The sequence below is a fragment of the Bactrocera oleae genome, chromosome 6 (assembly GCF_042242935.1).
Source record: "Bactrocera oleae isolate idBacOlea1 chromosome 6, idBacOlea1, whole genome shotgun sequence".
NCBI classification, from domain to species: Eukaryota; Metazoa; Arthropoda; class Insecta; order Diptera; family Tephritidae; genus Bactrocera; species Bactrocera oleae.
Window position 1 is genome coordinate 69410609 of NC_091540.1, and position 20978 is coordinate 69431586.

Consider the following 20978-nt stretch of genomic DNA (forward strand, 5'->3'; position numbering starts at 1 on the left):
AGAGAACATCTTTAAATCAGTAACAGAAGATTAAAGAGATAAGTATGTATGTAAGAAGCATACATTTTTCAATATTCGAGCTAAAGATTAGCGCCATTATTACTAAGGTTCTGTACAATAAAATGATGTATAGAAATATATTCTGCATATAGAATATTTTGAAGAAAACATAGGGGTACCTCGAAAAGTCAAGTAACCAACCAGATTTTACATAACCCTCAAAATATAAACAATATTGGTTAAATAATTTATGCATTTATTAAGAACCAGTACTAACAGTACTTAACAGCTGTTCCATAATTTATCCACTTTCGCAGCTACATGTCTATATATATCCATGCATCTCTCTTCTTTAACAAACCACTTCTTGCTTACGGTACGTAGTAATTTTGCTCCCGGCGTTTCCAAAATACGCAATGTATGAAAATGAAAAAGCAATAGGGACAACAACAACCATTACACAGCCAGTTACCAAGGCAAAGACAGCAACCCAAAAAACCAGCTGACTCTCGAGTGTGAGCGCTCTCTTTCGTGTTTCTCGCCCCAAAGGTCACCTTGACGCGTATATATGCCGGCATACATAAAATAGCAACAAGAAATAAACATTGCTGACACACCAACCGAAAAACACGTAGAGTATGTATGCATGTACATATGTACACGGCAAACGCCGCTGCTACAACAAAGCGAAACGAAGCGACGACGCTACTTTCATGCCGAATATCCAAAATTTCGTCATTCATGTTGCTCCCCCCTATAGTCACCAAGCCACCCGGCCACCAACTCCAATAATGCGTGCGTGCTCCGAGTGCTGTAGTCGTTGTCGCTGCTGCAGCTGCCGGCTGTTGGTCGACGTGGCGTTGTTGCTGCCCTCTACGTCACCAGCACGAGTCATAGCGTTGCAGCAGCGGTGGCAGCAGCGATTCACGTGTGTACATATAAGCAATATTCATACTGCGCTCGTCAAGTAGTTGTATCGCAACGAAATCCAGTCAAAATCAAACAGTTCAACGCTGTCGCCGTGAGCAGACGTTTTAACGCGCTTTCAGTTCCCGCCAAGTGTCTTTTCAGTGTTCAAAACCGCTACTTTGCTAGATTTGCAAAAGTTTCATTGAGCATAAAAAACTTAAAAAAGTACAAAAACAACACTACCAGTGTAAACACAAAAATGTAAGCAAATAAATTGAGTTTTAATGCATTTTTTTTTCTTTGCTGAAAACAGAAAGCGATTGTGTGATTTGCAGCAATAATGCAATTTATTGTTTAAGGCCCGTATTGAGTTTCCTACAGTATGCGGCAGTAACGAAGTGTGACGATTTTTTATTTATTTAAGCACATATACCATATATGCACATATATAGTTAATTATATCTACACATAAGCACATATTCGTGCGCTTTGCATTACATCTAAACACATAAAAAGTGATTTTATGCAATTCCTAGTAAATATATGACCTCATGCACGTAGCTGTTTTTACTGCAAAATTTAATTGGTTTATTAGAACTTTTTGTCGAAATTTTAAGTAGTTTTAATGCAAATAGTTGTGTGTTTTTTCAAAAATTAAAATTTATACACAACTTTTATGAAATATTCACCCTGTGACTGAAAAATTAAAATTTGTTAAGTGAAAATTTAACAATCATTTTTTTTTATATACCATATTCTCCGCTTATAACATATTAAATTAAAAAATAAAAACTTTAATCATTAACTATTAAGAGTTAAATAGATAATTAAATTTTTCTAAAATAATACTATCATACTTTAAGCACTATTAAAAAAGGTAAAAAAATAAGTCAAACAAATATTTCGCGAAGGTTCACAAAACTTCATTTTTTTTCGATATACATATTTGTATATCAGTGTACATATGTATATGCTTGTGTATACATAAAACTGTATGTATGCTGTCAATAATTTGGTAAAGACAATTTGATATAGCAATGTCACCTTTGGTCGATTTGTCTAATATACGTAGTATGTACTTTGTCTATGGTATACATATTAATTATTTATATATATAGTGCGTATGTACATCCATAAACTTTCCGGTAGCCTAAATATTTCGATACAGAGGATAGAAAATTTCTAAAATTAGTCTGGAAAATTATTAAGTAGTGTTTTCTGGCAGACAAGTGATATCGTTTCAGAAGTAAAAGAGGCCAACCGCAGCATTGTTTGGTACGGATATTATGCTTTAGTTGCAGGCATAGTCTATAAACTTTGTAAAAGCGGACTAATTTAGAAAGCTTGCAAAAAAAATTTAATAAATAATTAACATATGCATATACACATGCAAACCTAGACATTGACTAAATTGAGAAAAAAAATGACTTTTATCGAAGAAAATTAAAATTTTTTGTACTGGAAGAACATATTTGTAGTATAAACAGTAAATAATGAAACATAATTTTCAAATACTAAAATATTTTTTAATGAATTTCTGTAAAAATATTTCCAAAAGTGGTTCGCAACTCTAAGGAAGGAGAAAGTGCCTCGACGATTAACCAGTGCCAGTTTTGCTAGACGGAGGTTGAAACATCTCGGCAATCATGGTAGACTCACAGCGCTTTGTCGATTTGTGGGGGTCTTTATGATCAACATAGGTATAGAACTTTTAGGTATTACAACGGACCGGCAATTTAAGCCACCTTTCCCCCTTGGGATCGACCTTTTAACCTAACTCTATTACCAATTTAATACTCATAATACAGTATGAATTTTTTAAACTTCAAGCGAACTGTTTTATTTGCATTAATGTCTACAGTATTGCCACTCAAATAGCTACATTAAAGTGGAGCGAAAAAAAAATTTTGTTTTGCTTAGAATGAGGGTAAAATTTGTAGATTATAAAAAAAAAACTTCTGGAGTAAATTTCGAGTTAAAATTTTTATTTCGTAAAAAAAAATGGTAAGTGTTCAAGAAGCTGTGGAGAGTCCTCTTTCTGGACAATTAAAAGTTGTGTTCGTTATTGGAGTTTTAAAAAAAGTATTAAACGACAACATGCTTTCCTCAAGAGTTAAAATAAATTTTGAGTCAAAAACCGTCAAATTCGGTAATTTCTATATAAATGTGAAGATTTTGTGAAGAATTTTTTTTTGTCCAAAAAAAGTTTTAACTCGAAACTTACTTTAAAAATTAGTAGGCCCCCTCTAAATGTTAAAAAAAAAATTTTATAATCTACAAATTTTTCCAATAGGCTAAGCAAAAAAAATGTTTTTTTTTTCGCTCCACCCTAACGTACATCCTAGGAAATTACTTTGAAAAAATTTCAAATTAGTATTAATTCGTTGAAAAGTTGAACGAAATTTCCAACCTGTGCGATCGACTTCAAACTCATATTAAGTTGTACAGTACTAATACATAAATGCTGCTCAATAATAAGTTAAAAATGTACTTGAAACTTCAGTAGTGAAGTAAAAATATTTAATATACTTTGTATATATTAATAATATTTTTGTTTTATAAATTATTCTAGGTCATGAAGCAACCATATTTTGCTTTCGCGCACATTTGCCGCCTAACTACGGTCAGCTGATAACAACTACCACATATACTATGTATTTTTCTACAATAGAAAAAACCTTAGCGCTGTTGCATCTACCGCAAGGTGCATTCACCTTTCGGGCTGCAACAATAATCACATTGCGTTTTTCGCAAAAATCTTCTTCATTTGTCACTCTGTCTGCAGTTGCAAATACTACAACTATTGTATATACTGCTGTACATATTTACATGTGCATATATGTACATATATATGTATGTATATTATGTACCTTTCTGTCTACACAAATTTGCTGGCTGAGCGCCCAGCTCACTTGCACTTTCATTGCAGACATGCGCAATGAAAATGTCGTTAGCAACACTCACCTTCAAAACCGGCAAATATGCTCAGCTAACAGCTGATGTGGATAAAGACGGGCAAAGCAATGTCGACTAGAATATGTAGAAGAAATGGTGGCAGGTGGCAGTTGGCAGTTGGCAGTGGCTAGCTAGCCAATTTTTCATGTGCAAATATACTTATGTACTATGAGTACACGAACGGATATATACAAGTATATTTATCTTTAGAAAATCGTAAATCCCGAAAGCTTCCAAAAACTCTACTATTCGCATTAGTATCTGTACGAAACGAATTTTATAAAATTTAGTACATCCCTAATACTATAATAATAAGTTTACTTGTGGCAAGTCTGAAAGTGTGGTAGAGTCTGAAAATAGCTCCACATTTTTTACTGTTTCCTTTTCACTGCTTCCTTAGCCATGAAGTGGGCATGGTTTTGACTTTGAAAATGCCAGCTGAAGGGCAAAACTTTTTATGCTTTTACGCTTTTGGAGCCCCCTTCGTATATACAAACTTTTATTGCCGCTTAACAACGTTTTGTTGTATGTATGTATGCATGTATTCATTTACCAATGTAGCGGAAGCGAAATTAGTGGGTGTTGGTTGCTTGTGAGGGCACACGTGCCTTTTATGGTACTATATGGAGCTGAAGGGAGTAGAGCGTACATAAATACCTCCATTAAATTAGAGAAGCAAGTAAGATGGCCATATTTTTCAGTTGTAGTCATAATATAATTAAAGCCTTTCAGTTTTCTAAAACCATATAATTTATGACGAAAATATTTTTCATCTTAATTGACAGCAATAATTTGAATAAATTGCAATTAATGTTTATTAAGCTGGTTGAGACGTGTTGCGCTTAACTGATAAGGTTTCTGTTATCAGTAGAAGAAGGTGAAAAATATAAAAATATGGAATTATGATGTATATTAGGCACAATCGTTGTATGTATATATGTAAATACATACAAATAGCTATATCTTTTTCTAGGTCTTGACTAATTGTGCTTGCACAGCAAAGTGCACGTTTGTTTACATATAACTTTCAACAAAATATTATTGCCATATTTGTTTGTGATTAAAAATAATAATAATAACAACAAAGCATTTAAAAAAAAAAGTTTCAGTACATTTGGAAAAAGGTTCAAAAAATGTAGCAAAAACATATTTTGCTACATATAAAAACTTATAGTTAATGTTTTCTTCAACTTCCGACAGAATTAATTAATTCTGTTGCAAATTGAAGTTATCGAGTTACATTTGAACTCAACACCCCTCTAATAAATTCTACATTTTTGTGCCCACCCGAACTTTGCTTTAGATAACCGTTAGTATGTATCATTAGCAACACTTTTTTCTAAAAAAACTCTAAAAAAAAGATCAATAAAAAGCAATAAATCGATTTGATATTGAATACTCAGGGTCATAATACTAGCATAGAGTCAGAAACTCACTGATAAGATAACCACTTTTGCAAATGTTGCAAACAAGAAAAGTAAACAACAAGCAATTGTAGTTACTATGTATTTTTTTAGTATGTATGTACATATTTATGTAACTAAAATTTACTGCTAATAATAAACTAAAGATAATGCGCCAGTTCATTCAGTAGGGGAACTAAATCGACAAAAATATTTATGCAGTTAATAATACACATAACCGCACCTACTTACAAGTATTTCATACGCATAACGGCTATACCGGGCAATCTTATCACAAAATTCCTATAGACTAAAGTAAATATCAAACAAGAAAGTTACGCACGTGAATTCCAAAGTAAGAGAATGTCATTTATTTTTTAAGTGGCTAAAAGCACTTAGTCACATATGGTAAGTACATATGTACATATGCATGCCTAAGTACCGAGAAAAAAGGACTTTGAAAGTATTATTTGTTAAAAACGATAATTTTTTTATTAGATTGCGTGCTTTTTTACACTCTGAACCCCGGGGTATATGTATTTTGCCACGAAGCTTTTAACACCCAGAAAGAAGTCGGAGATCCTACAAGTATAAAAATAAATGATCAGCGTAACTAGCTAAGTCCGTTTAGCCATGTCTGTCTGTATTTACGTGAACGATTCACGCAGTTTTTGAGATATTGATCTGAATTTTTTCACTTTTTTCACACTCTCTAAGAAGCTGCTCACATGTCGGAACCATAGATATTGTACCAATATAGCATATATGTAGCTGCCATACAAACTGAATGATAAAGATCAAGTTTCTGTGTGGAAAGCTTTTTTTATTTGACAAAATATCTTCATGAAATTTGGCACAGATTACTTTCCAAGACAACCCTGAAATTTCCGAAAAATATTTTCAGATTGGATTATTGTTTAGAGCTGTCATTCAAACCGACCGACCAAAATCAAGTTTTTTCTATTTTCATACTTTCAAGTTTAATTTCATATACATATGAATCTACGAGTATATATGTATATTATATACCAATTATGGAAAGTTCTAGAAAAATTAATATAAAAATATTAACTAATTCCACTTGTGGCATGCATTAGACGCAAGCAATTAAAACTAGACAATATAGCCACTAAATTGTTTTTGTTTGCACACTTGTTCGAACCCATCATGATAACGCCAACGCCTGCCCATAATTATCATACAATTTAATTATTAACATTCCGCTTTATCGAACTAATGACAGAGAAAATTTTCATTTATTTGTTGTTGTTCTTGACGCTTAGCTAGCATTTATTAGGCATTCTTCATATGTATATGTTATACATATATCTATAAAGCGATTTTCGTCAAAACTTCGTGTAAATACAAAAATTGAAATAACCTTCATGAAGGTCACCTTAACTTGCGCCAGTTGGGAAATTCTTTTTATAAGTATATTGTGTTATGAACTAAGAGCGATATTCTTGCAGTGAGTAGGTCAGCGTTATTATATATGTACACATAACTACAAGTATATATTTTTGATTGAATAAACGGCACGTGGAAGCGTGGCACGCAACAGCACAGCAATAACAGACTGCAGACATGTGATAAAAGCACTCATGGTCACATGAGCGCGGGCGCCAAGCAAGTGTGTGTAGGTAATGGATGAAATAGAGATTTTTGACAAGAGGGGCTGCATGGATACACATACACATATATACATATGTACATATAGATATATACGATAAATGCACTTTGATTTAGACACTACTTTCAGACCTACGTTCTAACGGTAATTTCGAAAAACACAAGCGCTTTTAAACATCTAGTTCATATCTTATAAATACATATGCTCGTACTTACATACTCAATATATTAATACATTTGCCCCTTTCTCTTGCAGTTAAAATGGCTGGCGTATCAGAAAATCTCATGTCCAAAGTAGCGGAAGTTTTACCTTCCGGCGGACGTAAAGTCAGCATTGTCGGCATCGGTCAAGTCGGCATGGCTTGCGCTTTCAGTATTCTCGCACAGAATGTGTCCAACGAAATTTGCCTTGTCGATGTGTGCAAGGATAAGTTGCAAGGTGAAATGATGGATTTGCAGCATGGCTCGAATTTCCTTAAGAATCCCAAAATCACCGCCAGTACTGAGTACGAAGCAACTGCTGGTTCACGTCTATGCATCGTCACAGCTGGCGTACGTCAAAAGGAGGGTGAATCCCGTTTGTCGTTGGTGCAACGCAACACCGACATACTCAAGCACATCATTCCTAAGCTGGTGCAATACTCACCCGACACCATTTTATTGATGGTCTCAAATCCCGTTGATATTATGACCTATGTTGCTTGGAAGCTATCTGGTTTGCCAAAGAATCGTGTCATTGGCAGCGGCACCAATTTGGATTCGTCACGTTTCCGTTTCTTGATGTCACAACGTTTGGATGTGGCGCCCACCTCTTGCCACGGCTGGATTATTGGTGAGCATGGTGATAGTTCAGTGCCCGTATGGTCGGGTGTCAATATTGCTGGCGTACGTTTGCGTGAATTGAATCCCAACATTGGCACCACTGAAGATCCAGAAAACTGGGAAGAGGTGCACAAGAAGGTCGTCGATTCCGCCTACGAAGTGATCAAGTTGAAGGGTTACACCTCATGGGCAATTGGCTTGAGCTCGGCTGCACTTGCTGCGGCGATTTTGAACAACACCAGCAACATTGTTGCCGTCTCCACATATGTACAGGTGAGTTTACAGTTTAAAATTAATTATATTTTGGGTGTGTACTAAAATTTTTTACTCTTGTATTAATAGGGTCAACACGGTATTGATAAGGATGTATTTTTGTCCTTGCCATGTGTGTTGAATGCCAATGGCATCACCTCAATCGTCAAGCAGATCCTCACAACCACTGAAATCGAACAACTGCAGAAATCCGCCAACATTATGGATCAAGTACAGGCTGGCATTAACTTCTAAAGCGTCTGTAATGATAAAAATGTGTATGGAACTTTGCTAGAAGCTATATAAGCTCAGGAGAATAATATGTGTAAAATAAGTGTTTGTCTTGAAGAACTTACCATAGTATTTATTGACTTAATTTAAATGTTTAAACTGAAACTCTCCGTGCTACACTTTTATACCCAAAGTCAAGTTGTATTAATTTAGATTATACATACATATTTGTACGTGTTTAATTTATGTGTTTATTTTTACGTTTTTATTTTAAATGTTTCTAGTCTAAAAATACAACAACACAAAAATAAAAGAAACAATTTTTGTTTAGTAAAACATAACCTGAAATTTTTCATTTCCGTTACTCTAAGTTTGATTTGAAAAACTATTTTTTAATTTTCTTAAATTTAAAACAAAGAATGAAGGAGAAGAGTAAAGAGAGAAAAAAAAAACAAAATTACAAATGTGTACAAAAAATTTTTTGCAATTCGGAGCAAATTATTGAATACTATGAATCAGCCGCAACTACCTCATTAGCATAATTTTTCTATAGCACAAGTGGCAAGCCAAGGAACTACAACCAATGTGACGTCATAGCGCGAAAAAAGTGAAAGCGACAGCGTTGCATTTCGGCATTGTGCTTGTTAGTGAAAATTTATAATAAAAAATTTAAATTAATTAGGCCAAGAGCCGGAAAACTCCAACGGAAAAAATAAAATATTAAGCGATATCAAGAGAGTGCAATAACATCATTCTTTTAAAGATGTAGTAAATTTTTTAAACCAAATCTTAGTTAAGCACTCAACTTATTACACTAGTTAAAATATACTATATAAATAAAACTTATCGAAATTTGCACTTTGTAACCCATTATCAAATGCACGGAATTAGAATATACGAAGCAAATACTCAGGAAAATATGGAAAAGATTTCGTTTTATTCATTTGTTGTTAAAAATGGTTTTGAAAAAGCTTAACAATCTTCGAATAACTGGTGATAATACTAACATATATGTAACTTATGAAGCTCATCTAGTGCGATTAGAAAGCTCACATTACACGAAAAAATCATAAGATTGTATAAGTGTAAGCGAAGTTGTTGAAGAAACCAGTACCAATTATCAGGAGAACTTCATACTCCTCAATATTAACTGCAAATAAGAATGTAACATACATAATTCCGAAAAGTATGAGAGCAATCTCAGCCGCTTTGACAGATTTCGATGCATTGAACTGAGCAACTTCTTTAATTATTCAACAACTAAACGGCATCCTAAGAATTATTTTCTGAATTTTACCGATTAGCTAATGGACTTCGCGTTTTGTGGATGTCGAGTCAATATGCAAGATGTACCAAACGACTTTTTTACCTTTCAAACTATAATAAATCAAGAAAAAACGTTGACTTCGGCTACACCGAAGCGGTGCATGTCTTATAGCTAACTATATGTACTTGCATAACTAAACAAGAAAACGTAACCGGAAAATGGTTTGCTAGGCTTAGCCACGAGGTTTGGAATAAAAAAATATCTTTATATTGATTTTTAACAATTCACTCCGTTCAGAGATTGTAACGTTGCCTTGCCAAGTTTCGTGAAAATCTCTTTTAAAATAAAAAAGTTCTCCACACAAGTAGTTGATTTTGATGACACAGTTTCAATGCTAGCATATATGAAATAGGAGACCGATGTAAACAATTTGTTCGGAAATATGGATATGTAGCAATTACCTTGGACAATAACCTTTGCCAAATTTTGGGAAGACAATTTGTTAAATAAAATAGTTTTTCATACAGGAACTTGTTTTTAATCATTCAGTTTGTATGGCAGTTATATGCTATAGTCGGCCAACATCGAGAGATTTTTATGGAGAAACAAAAGTTTTATCAAGTAAAATATTGTACTTAATATTAGAACTTTTTACTACTGACTAACTCAGCACCCAATGCAAAAGTTAGCGGGCTTTTAGTCCATCTTATACACCATACATTGTGTGAGTAGGCAACTAATCCAAAATACAATATATCTTTTAACCCATATAAAAAGAAAATAATAAGCATTTGTTGTTACAAATTTAAGTTTGTAACGAAGGCAAAAAGACTAGTAGCAAAGGCGCAAACCAGCTGAGCTTTTATGCAACGCATACTAAGGTAGAAACTTTAAAAACTTTCAAATGATGCATTTTTACACATATACACGATACTTAAGTTCACACATATTTGTATTTTTTTTATCTATATGAATTTTTTGTACAATAAAAAAATTAGATACTATCATCAAAAAAACAAAATTGTCATTATACCTTTATTGCAACCCGAGTCACACATAACCACTTACGTACTGAGTACTTGAATTTTAACATTGAAATTGGCATGTCTGACCTATTAATTGGATTTTCTGCAAACAAGTCAATTTCGACTTGCAGCAAACTGGAGTTGAAAAGTAAGAAAGGGCTAATTTCGAGCGGTACAAAATATCATATATAAATAACAACCGGTTACCGAGATAAAAGTCGAAATAAAATTATAATGGAAAGAGAATCAAACAAGATAAAAAGGACTCTCGGAAAGCGTTAGCATAAGCTAGCTATTCGTTACGGTTTGGCCGGGACAGTCCGGAATTCAAGTTTAGTGTCCCAGCCGTGCCGGGCTTGTGTTGCTCTCTACCTATGACATGTCGCGAATTTCAGTGAATTATAATATGGAAAAAATCGATGATGAAAAAAACCGTCCCGGATTTTGCCGGGACAAATATAATCACCTAAGGTTAGCATTAATAAATTTTGGAACAGAGTGTCCGACATGGAAAGGAAGGCTTTCAGAAAGGTGTTAGTTTGGAGATATTTCGAAAAAGAGCTGCCACCTATTGGAAAATTATTACTGAAATATTCAAAAGTATGTGCCTAATATGCAAGAGAAGCAAAGCAGTATTTAATATAAAATAATTTATGTTTAAAATACTAAAATTGAAAATATCAAATTAGTTTTGGAAATTAACTAAAACTCTATATAGTAAAAATATGTATTTCTGCCGCTAATGTTGCAGCTCGAAAAGTTGATTATCCTTTTAAATTAGAAGAAAAATACCTAAAGTGATTAAATAATATTCGCTTTATTCAAGTCGTGGCTTTTGATCGACTACACCTATTCACGAAAGCCTTTTTCGAAGTTTTTCCTACATAATCTCTCCAAGATAACTCTTTACTTGGGTTGCCCCTTATGTTTGTTATATACGAGTATATTCTTATGTATGTATTCACGGTGGCTATTTCACGCTCGAGCACGGGTATAAAAACCGAAAAATACAGCATTAGCTCGCTGAACTCACTGATATCGGCTTACACTGTATATATGTAAGTATGAATGTGTATATGTAGTTATGTACATATGTTTGTGCGAATTTAATCATTGGTAATTCGAATACTTAGTAATCCACACAGCAGCTTTTGTACTATCCATGCTTACACTTCCGATCGCACAACAACAGAAACGTGCCCCGCAGAAAAAATCTTGAGCTGGGCTTTGATTACGATTCACGATAACCGTGCGCAGCGAGTAGAAAATACCAATATGAGATTTGAAATAAAAGCGTTAAAGCGTGGGCAATAACGTCAAGCAGACAGCAATAGCTCGACGAAGCGCACTAACGGTTAACACCACACAAACTGCTGCTTATCTCACGCCTTTCCTTTTAGAGTTTTACCAAAATGCAACAGCAACGCATTTATCTACACGGCTTATGGCTAATCAGCATATTTTTCTATTGCTCATATGGCAGCACCGAAGCTCAAATGCTGAAGGAAGTAGTTGGATTACAACAACCAACGGTGGAAGTGATTCAACAACGGAACTTTGAATTGTTGCAGGAAGCATTGCCGCTCGGCTGGAAGGCATTCTGTGAGTAGCTATAAAATGTTTGACGTGAAGGTTTTAATGCCAATAAAAACGTTTTTGCATTTTTTAGGTGAAGCGCCCGTTGACGAGTCTGTCATGCTGCTGCAAAATGGCGTCAACCCCTGCGATGCCAGCATACATGTCATGACAATCACAAATCAAAGTATACAATTGCCCATCAAGGCGATATCCGAGGTCAGTGACTTCGACATCAATCCGAAGCGCAAGACCTTAGTCTATGTGAATGCCTACTACACACCCGACAGCTATTTCAGTGTGCAGTCGCATCTAAAACTATTACAGACGACACGACGTGATCTCAACATTGTGGTTGTGGACTTTGCCAAAGATTTGTTGCAATTATATTATACCGTGCGTCATCATGTAGTCGTACAGGGTCATTTTGTGGCGAAAATACTTAATGCGTTAATGCAAAAGGGCGTTGCTCCAGAGGATGTTACTTTGGCGGGCCATTCAGTGGGTGCGAATATAGCGGCATTGGCAGCCAACATCTATGTCGAGCAAGTGTCCAGCTCTAACGCACGCGTGGGTCAATTAGTGGCCATTGATCCGGCGTTGATGTGTAGTCCAGCTGATATATACGTACAGGCAAATGTCAGCAGTCGCGTGATCGTTATACACGGTGAGGGTGATGTATTTGGTGTACGTGAACAACGCGGTACTATCGACATCTATCCGAATGGTATCGGTTTCTTTACACGTCGTAAATTACAACCAGGCTGCAATACGAAGAGTTGCAGTCACATGTACTCGTTTCTTTTGTTTATGGAGGCACTGATCGAGGGTGTTATGATACCAGCAGTGAAATGTGATAGTTGGTCAGACTTCCGAAAACGCCAATGTGATTTCAGTGATGCATTGGCGATCGGCTTGAAATATCCCATGAAGGCTAAGGGTATCTACTTTTGTTTAACACAACCAAATCCACCGTTTACTTTCATGGAGCATGGTATAAAATATCAACGCAGCTTGGCATCCGGCGCCAAAACAAATTTTATCTAAAAGCTGGCAAGTAAACTGATGCTTAAGCCTTACATACGATAGTTGAGAACATAAGTCGCTAGAATATATACAAGTAGAAAAAATTAAAATTGAATGTTTTCTTTATTCGATATGAGTAAGCTGGTTTGATAAGCGAGCTTGTAGTTCTATTATAAAAAGTGTGTGGTAAGCGAAGAAACCTTGTATATGACTTTAAGTGATAAGCTCTTGTACGTGGTCTGTATATTACACAAGTGGCCGATTTGAATATCTTAAAACATAGAATTCCTCCGAAAGGCGATGTGAAAAATATATGGACTATAAACTGGCTTACTATCCATATTATATCAATTAAATTCCAATAATCCTTGTCTAGTTATAAGATAATAAGTGTGGTCATCGAAGCCATCTAACAGGATATCCATAAAACTCTCTCTTCTCTTTCATAGCTTGAAATATATACCATAAGTTATTTATATTGAAGTCAACATAGGAAAACCCCTGTTGGAGACATGTTCACTAAGCGCATTAACATAGAAATTACAGGTCTTATTATGGATAGTGTGTTCTGGATCCACGCTCATCATACTGAGATAGTAAATAATACAAAATAATAATAATAAATAATGTAATAATATAAGTTAATTTCTTGCATGTTTCGTTATTATTTACTGACTTTGCGGCCTTTGATGCCTAAAAACGTGTATCACTTTTACATATAATACATAAGAATGAAGTTCAAGGCTGTTATTTCGATGGCTCAAAATTGTATTTACAGATGTGTTTACTTTTTCGCAAAATCTTAAAAATTGAATGTCTGTTTTGCAATGTTAAAACATTTTTGGACATTTATATTCAAAAAAATCTATACCTATCTTTTTATACCGTATGTATACACCGAGGTTTGGCAATGCCTACGAAAATATTGTCATTATTAAAAAATAATTTATCTATTAATTTTTGATTTTGTTAAGATCCTTTATGTGGAAATCATCTTAATTTAACATAAAGAAATACGATAATAATGGAATTCTCTATAAACATTTTTCTTGTTATCATAAAATTTTGTTAGAAATATTCTCCATGATGTTCTAAAACATATAATAACAGTCATGAAAAAAAAAATGGTAACAATCCGTTTATTCAGAAGAAAACTAATTTTTCTTGTTTGTTCTAAAGATTTTTTAGAAAGTTCTCCAATTTTATTTTATTAAGACACTAAGTACTAAAAATTCGTGTATAATATTAAAGACATGATGCTATACAAGTATTATATGCCCAAAACTATTTGTTCCTTATTTCCTATTTTGCCCAAAATAAATTATTATAAGAGAGGAGGTCAAAGTTATAGTGATTTTGGAACCGTAAGCAATTCTCGACATGTGGATTGTAATGGACTTTATTATTTTAGAATTCTGTAAAATAATATGAGAAAATCTTAGGAAACATTTTCTAGAGGAGTTGTCACTGACTGTCATAAAAAATTGAAGAAAATGTTAATATTATGCAATGAACCAACGGACAATTTTCGATAGGAAATTTTTTATACAAAATAAATTATAAAAATTCCATGCTGAAATCTAGAGGATTGTCACCGCTGTTGTTGAGCGCTAACATTTGGCATCCCTGAAGAAGAAGATGGGATGTGACATTATTTTAAGAAAAATAAATACCTTTAATTTGTAGAGAGCTCTGTTTTTATAAATATATATTTGCGTTTCTTTTCTACGTTTTTGTACTAATCAACAATTCCCTAAATAAATTTGCGAATAATTTACAAACAAATATACCGTTTAAATATTTATTCAATTGGTAAAATGCAGTCTCAGAACGGTAAGACCGCCTATAAAAGGGAAATTATGTGCATTCCTCATTCAGTTTTCGGTTCGACGACGAGATAGCGCTTGTATTGAAATAATAAAGCTTCATTTCTTGATCATTTCGTGTTTGCAATTAATCGCAGTAAAGCAATGTTCTCTTATTGAAGAGGAAATCGGTGTAAAAGGAATATATGAGTACACCTCGTTTGTTACTCTCCGAGTTCCCCAAGATGATGGCACGGTAATCGACTACGGCGGAGTAGCAATAACACCATGTATAGTAATCAGCGTATCCGAGGCTTGCAATGCGTAAGCAATTTAATTGCCTTAATAAATGTTTTGTTATTTTACATAATTTTACTAATAATTCTTAGTTCAAAGCCAATCGAAATATATAGTGGACAAAGCACTTGTTCAACCTACAAACAACGGCGGCTAGTCAAAAAAACAGTGACACAGGGTGCCTTGGGGATAGCAATCACAATCGAACCATTTGAGATCACTGCATTTACTCAACCAGGAGACATTGCTTTTGATGAAGATTTTCCAGCAAATGTCACAGCTGTGGGCTGTGCCCCACCTATATCGACAATAAATAAAGCAAAATTCCAAGCTTATTCTCTGCAGACTTGTATGGATTTCTATAACGACAATTCCTTAGGTGAAGATATATATTGTGCAAAATGCCCTGTTCCGGCCTCCACATGTTCGGCTCCTCGAGGTAATCCAATTTACAGTGGTAATAGAGTATACGGTATAAGCAACAAAGTACATCCTGAAAAGTGCACTCTAGGGGGTTACGTTCAATTTATCAAACTAAAACCATATGCTAATTTCATAAATGAAGTAATTAAAGAAACAACTTGCATTGCATAGAAATGTCCAGCTTAAAAGCGTATCACAAGAAAAAAGTAAAAATATGCATCTACATATACATATGAATTGAAAAAAGATTTCCAAATTTCCGTAAGAGCAATAAAGTCTTTACAATCGATTAATTTATTAAATCTTTATGTACATATTTTGTTAATACTATATGATGTACACATAACAATGTATTAAAATAAAATTTATTTACAATTCTAAGGCAGAAATTGCATTCTTTTTTGACTCAACAACCTAAATTTTAATGCACTCTTTTAATATCTCTTTGGGTTGCTTCAAATCTTTAAGTCAACCTAACGGTCGGAAATTGGCCCAATAGGCATTAGTGGAGGATAGTAGGTAGGTAGATACGAATCTTAGCCTAGCTCTCACAGAGTTAATTTTTAAATTTCTATTCCTTTTCTGATTCTGATGCAGAATAGGTTATTGCTTTATGTACAAAAAATTTAGTAGCAATAAGTGCCTTAAATTCTTACAAATTCCAAGAATAGATAGCGGATATACTCAATAATGTAGCTGCTTACAAATAGTTTTACAAAGTCTTAAGGGGCACTTGCAAGTTCACAAAAACGAATTTTTTGAAGTCTCATTTCATCTAATAAATTTAAAAAATGAACATTTATAGAATTTAATATACTTTCGATCGAATCGACAATATATTTTGAATAATGTTCGATTTTCTTGGTCCTGTAGCCGATCGCCTTAGAACCTCCTAAAAATTTTGCCTGGCGGTTACAAAGATTTCTCTGCTTAAAATTATCTCAAATTCAAAAATCCAAAATAAAATTATTATAGTAGGTGAATATACTATATCATGGTTATGATCGAAGTACCAGTCAACATTTTAATTTTGGACTAAATGGCGGCTGCCTAAAAAAAGAAATAATTTTTTGTGGAAAATTTTACACTTTAAAGTGGCTAAAATGATCTATATATTGATTCTTCTATATATTTATTAATTATATATTATATTGACTCCCGTTGCCATAACAGTCGGGTCTACGTAACCGGAACGGACCCGGATTTTTTCCGGCCAACTACTGTCAACTCAGCAAAATTCTGCCGCTACAACAACAATATTATTATTATTAAAGTCGCTTCGGAGAAATTTTCCTCTCTGGCTCGGAATATACCCATATCTCCGGAGATATTTGCAGGATCAATTTCATATATCCGGAGATTATTCTGAAATATATTTACATTCGATATACATATGTATTAGGGTGGGTCAAAAATCGCTTCGTACTCAGAAAAATTGGTTAATAGACAACTCTAAGAAAGTTTCTCCAAGCATGAACTCTTAATTTTAACTGGAAGGTCTTCTTCCTACCGGTTTTCTTTTTTTTCTTACTATCACATAGAAAAATTCATATCACGCTTCCAACTACTTGAAAACATATCTCGTTTGATGCATTTTGTAGTAAATTTAATGTTCTTCCAAAAAGGTTTACAACGATTTTTTCGTAAACCTAACCGTTTAAAATATATTAATGGTTGAAGTTTGACTACTTTAAAGTAAATTGGTATTTTCTTTTGAATTTTATAACTCAATCAAAAATCATCATTTTAAATTTTTGAGCAGAAAATTTCCTAAAAGGCTATGAGCTAATATAAAGTAAATTTTTTTAAATTCATAAGTGCATAATAACCCTTTAATATGTAATATATTAATATTTATGAACTAATTACATAAGGCGAAATTATTTTATTTTGCGCCCAAAAGTATACGCCTTTTTCAATCAAATAAACGAAATGTCAAAAGTATCTACAGCTGATCGTCGCTTTACACATACTAAAGCACGTAAACAAAACAAGCACACAGTTACAGCCATCAACATGTGGCCAGCTAACTGCATCTCCAAAGTAGTATAAGTACATGCAAGCACGATATCTACAAGCTCTTGGCCAAGCTGCTACAATCTCATTTTGATCGAATACAGTTGCTCACTAAATGATCGATTCTCTCACACTCACGCTCTCCCTCTTCCATACTAATACTGTTACCATTATTAAGTCAAAGCCAAGTTAAAGCTGAGCGCATACGTGTATGGGGAGGGAGGGGAGAGTCACTCCATTCGGTTTGTCGTTGTATTGCAGGTTGGTAGCAAGCGGCGGTTTCAACCGATATTTGGATGTTAAGAGTGCTTCTCTGGCCGAATTGGAGCGCAGTTTTAGCGCGGCTGGCAAGCGATCGAGTTGTGGCGAATAAGGAAAGTGGCGCGTACGCAAGCATATAAACGCGCGTTCAAAATAAACAAACAAAAAATTAGTTATATATATGTATATGTGTATGCATATGTAAGTATATATGTATACATCATAAAATAAAAGGAAGGAAAATTGAAATGTTGAAACAACATATTAATTAAGAATAATGTGAATAACTAATATTAAATCAGGCTTATGTGTGAGTTACAATAATTTTCAGTGTAATTTGTGTGCTAACGTTTGGTTAAAAGGAAATTGAAACCTGAAATTGTTATGCAAATAAGCTGATTTCATACGAATCGTTTACGAATGCTATTGTGAAAGAAATTTTTTGCAACATTTTTCACTCTATTGAAAGTTGGAGCAGTCGGAAGTGAGCGCAAAACAAAAAAAAAGGTGTGTGTATGTATTTGTTCTGACAGCGTTTATAAAACGGAAAATTTAAAACAATAAGGTTAAATAAGGTACAGAGCAAATTAAAAAAAAAAAATACTACCAACTATAACTATAAAGACTTTTTCGATAAAAATTGTATTACCGCTCCGTAGTTTTGGGGTATGCCACGCGCCGAGGTGTGCGTATAATAATATAATTTGCAGCTTTATTGCAATCAAAAATATCCATTATTTAGTACTGACCAGTTGCTAAAAAAAACTTGCTTCACATATGCAAGTTTAGACATTTATCCATATACGTATACACTAGCCCTGCTGGAAATGAAACTTTTGCAGTGCGAAAGGTCTGAATTAGAATTATAAACATTATCTTCTTACTAGAAATTTAGCGAGAAATTGGTTTTCAGTGTCAGCGAAATTCTTTGTCTTGAGGTCTGAGCGCAAGAAACAGTCACGGGAGGTCAGACCTGGAGCATATGGTGAAAGCGGAAGCGATTCGAAACCGAATTCATGCATTTTATCGATCGTTTTGTTTGATTTATGGCACAGTGCATTATCATGTTAAAACAGCACTCTCTTCTTCTTCAAATAGGAGTGTTTTTTTACGATTTCGTATATCAAGCAATTAAGTAACGTTAACACTTGTCACTATTTCTGGTTTTTCACCTTTACTATGTAGGCAATGTAAATTATTTCATGCGAATCCAAAATATAGATGCTGATAAACGTCAGCTGACGGTTGTCTTTTTCCAAACTACGGACTCGACTTATTGCATGTCGTTTTTACCATATAGTGTTGGCTAATTCAATCAACCCCATTTTGCGATCGTTCACAAAAATATACGGATTTTTTACGCTTTTGTCCATCACAGCCGATATTAGACGTTCAAGGCTTACTCAAATATAATCGCCGAGATAAATATACGCAATCGGTTGATTCACCAATTCGTTCTATTTCCTTACATAATGCTGACTTACTACTACGATTTCCTGCTTGAAACAGTTACCATTTTAAGAATTTGCATTCTATTTGACACTGACGCTTACTGATGTTCCAGCAGGGTCTTACCATATGTTACTTTACAACAAACTAGCGTGTGTGTGTGTTATATGTATGTACATGTGTATAAATATACTGATGTATATATGAATATTGAAGCGTGCGTTAGCTTGAGCCACATTTCATTTACGTTTTTACCAAATATTTTATACACTCTGCGTGCTCTTTGTTAAACATTTGTTGGTGTATTTTTATTGGCCATAGCTTTTAATGCACTCATCATTTACACGGTCGCACAGCTTGGAAAGTACTGTGTAAGTGTGGCACTCACGCACACAGCGACATACATTTGCCATGCATTTAGTCAAAGATCGAAAAACACCTGACGCGCAGCGAAGCGGTAAGAGTCAGAATTCGAAAATAAATAAATAAACAAAATGCAATTGCAATTGTACACATACCCACACACTAACATACTTACATATGTATATAGGTATGTAGTGGCACTCAAACCAAAATATCTGTGCTGCTCGCTTGTTTGTCCATTGAAATGTTATTGAGTTACCAGATCAAATGTAATGTAACCGATTTGATTTTACGTGTTTTGTTCATATGTGTTTGTGTGTACATATATTATAATAAATAGTAGGTTTATACACTTACATACATACTGCAAGCATGCGCGTTCACACCAACAAAAGTCTATGAATTTGAAAACTAGTGCAGGCTGACGTTAAATAAATATAAAATATTATGTTTTGAAAACCATTATTTGTTCGATGAATTTTTTACTTTTTATCAGTCTAACACTATTTCTGTTTTAGTTTAAGGGAAATTGTGTGAAGAGCTGAGTCGATTTAGCCATGACTGTCTGTTCGTCTCTAAATACGCGAACTAGTCCCTCAGTTTTTAAAATTTAGCATAGATTATTATCTAAAATCGGATCATCATAGCATATAGCTATAATAGCACAAACTGAGCGATCAAAATCAAGATAAAAATCTTTTATATATTTTTATGCCATAAGAAATGCACTTGTACAGGGTATTGAAGGTAACAACTGATGTCAAATTTTTTTCTTATTTTAATTTGATAATTATTAGCAAAAGTACTGAAAAATATTTGCCAACAATTTTTTAATGAAAATTCTCACTTGTTCTATTGTTGTAAATCATTAAAGTGATTAGCTATCTTTCAGGCCCTTTTGGTACTATTTTTGCAAAGCCAATTTTCTCTAAACTAGATTTTTCTCTTTGTAGGAAAAAAAAATTACTCGTTCAATTAACTTAAAATTTTATCAATATTAATATCAATATGTATTTCAAAAATTATCCGAAGACGGCCATACGAATTTTTTCGCATTTATTTTGACTATACTGTGCTTCAAAAAGTTTAAATTTATTTATCAAAATACCAATCTACAGCCATCATTTGGTTTCAAAGCTCAAAAAAAAAAAATATATATAAATTATATTTACAATATAATAAAGTAATTTACATACAATTACACCTTTTTACGTTGTTTACTTAACAAGAATACTAAAATTATTTGATGTTTCGACGCTCTTGAGTGATG

At 33.8% G+C, this 20978-nt stretch overlaps 3 protein-coding genes and 1 long non-coding RNA gene across 7 annotated transcripts in view; all 4 read left to right on the plus strand.

The window, feature by feature from the left end:
* Nucleotides 1-966: 966 nt before the first annotated feature.
* On the plus strand, nt 967-8542 carry LOC106624307 (L-lactate dehydrogenase). Its single transcript, XM_014244006.3, has 3 exons — nt 967-1170; nt 7153-7991; nt 8061-8542. The coding sequence occupies exons 2-3, from the start codon at nt 7158-7160 to the stop codon at nt 8223-8225; spliced, it is 999 nt and encodes a 332-aa protein (XP_014099481.3). The 5' UTR covers nt 967-1170; nt 7153-7157; the 3' UTR covers nt 8226-8542.
* A 3129-nt stretch (nt 8543-11671) lies between these two features.
* On the plus strand, nt 11672-13204 carry LOC106625800 (lipase member H). Its single transcript, XM_036364534.2, has 2 exons — nt 11672-12095; nt 12163-13204. The coding sequence occupies exons 1-2, from the start codon at nt 11906-11908 to the stop codon at nt 13113-13115; spliced, it is 1143 nt and encodes a 380-aa protein (XP_036220427.1). The 5' UTR covers nt 11672-11905; the 3' UTR covers nt 13116-13204.
* A 1157-nt stretch (nt 13205-14361) lies between these two features.
* LOC106625802 (uncharacterized) lies at nt 14362-16008 on the plus strand. Its single transcript, XR_011397039.1, has 2 exons — nt 14362-15223; nt 15289-16008. It is a non-coding gene; the product is annotated as an uncharacterized lncRNA (long non-coding RNA).
* A 1949-nt stretch (nt 16009-17957) lies between these two features.
* Nucleotides 17958-20978, plus strand: part of Best2 (bestrophin 2) — a 37045-nt gene continuing 34024 nt past the window's right edge. For 3 of the 4 annotated variants that reach the window (XM_036364375.2, XM_036364380.2, XM_036364381.2), the window contains exon 1: nt 17960-18403. The gene's annotated coding sequence lies outside the window, so the exon portion shown is untranslated. Of the gene's footprint in view, nt 18404-20978 lie in introns of all 4 variants that reach the window. The other variant, XM_036364377.2, reaches the window with a different exon arrangement.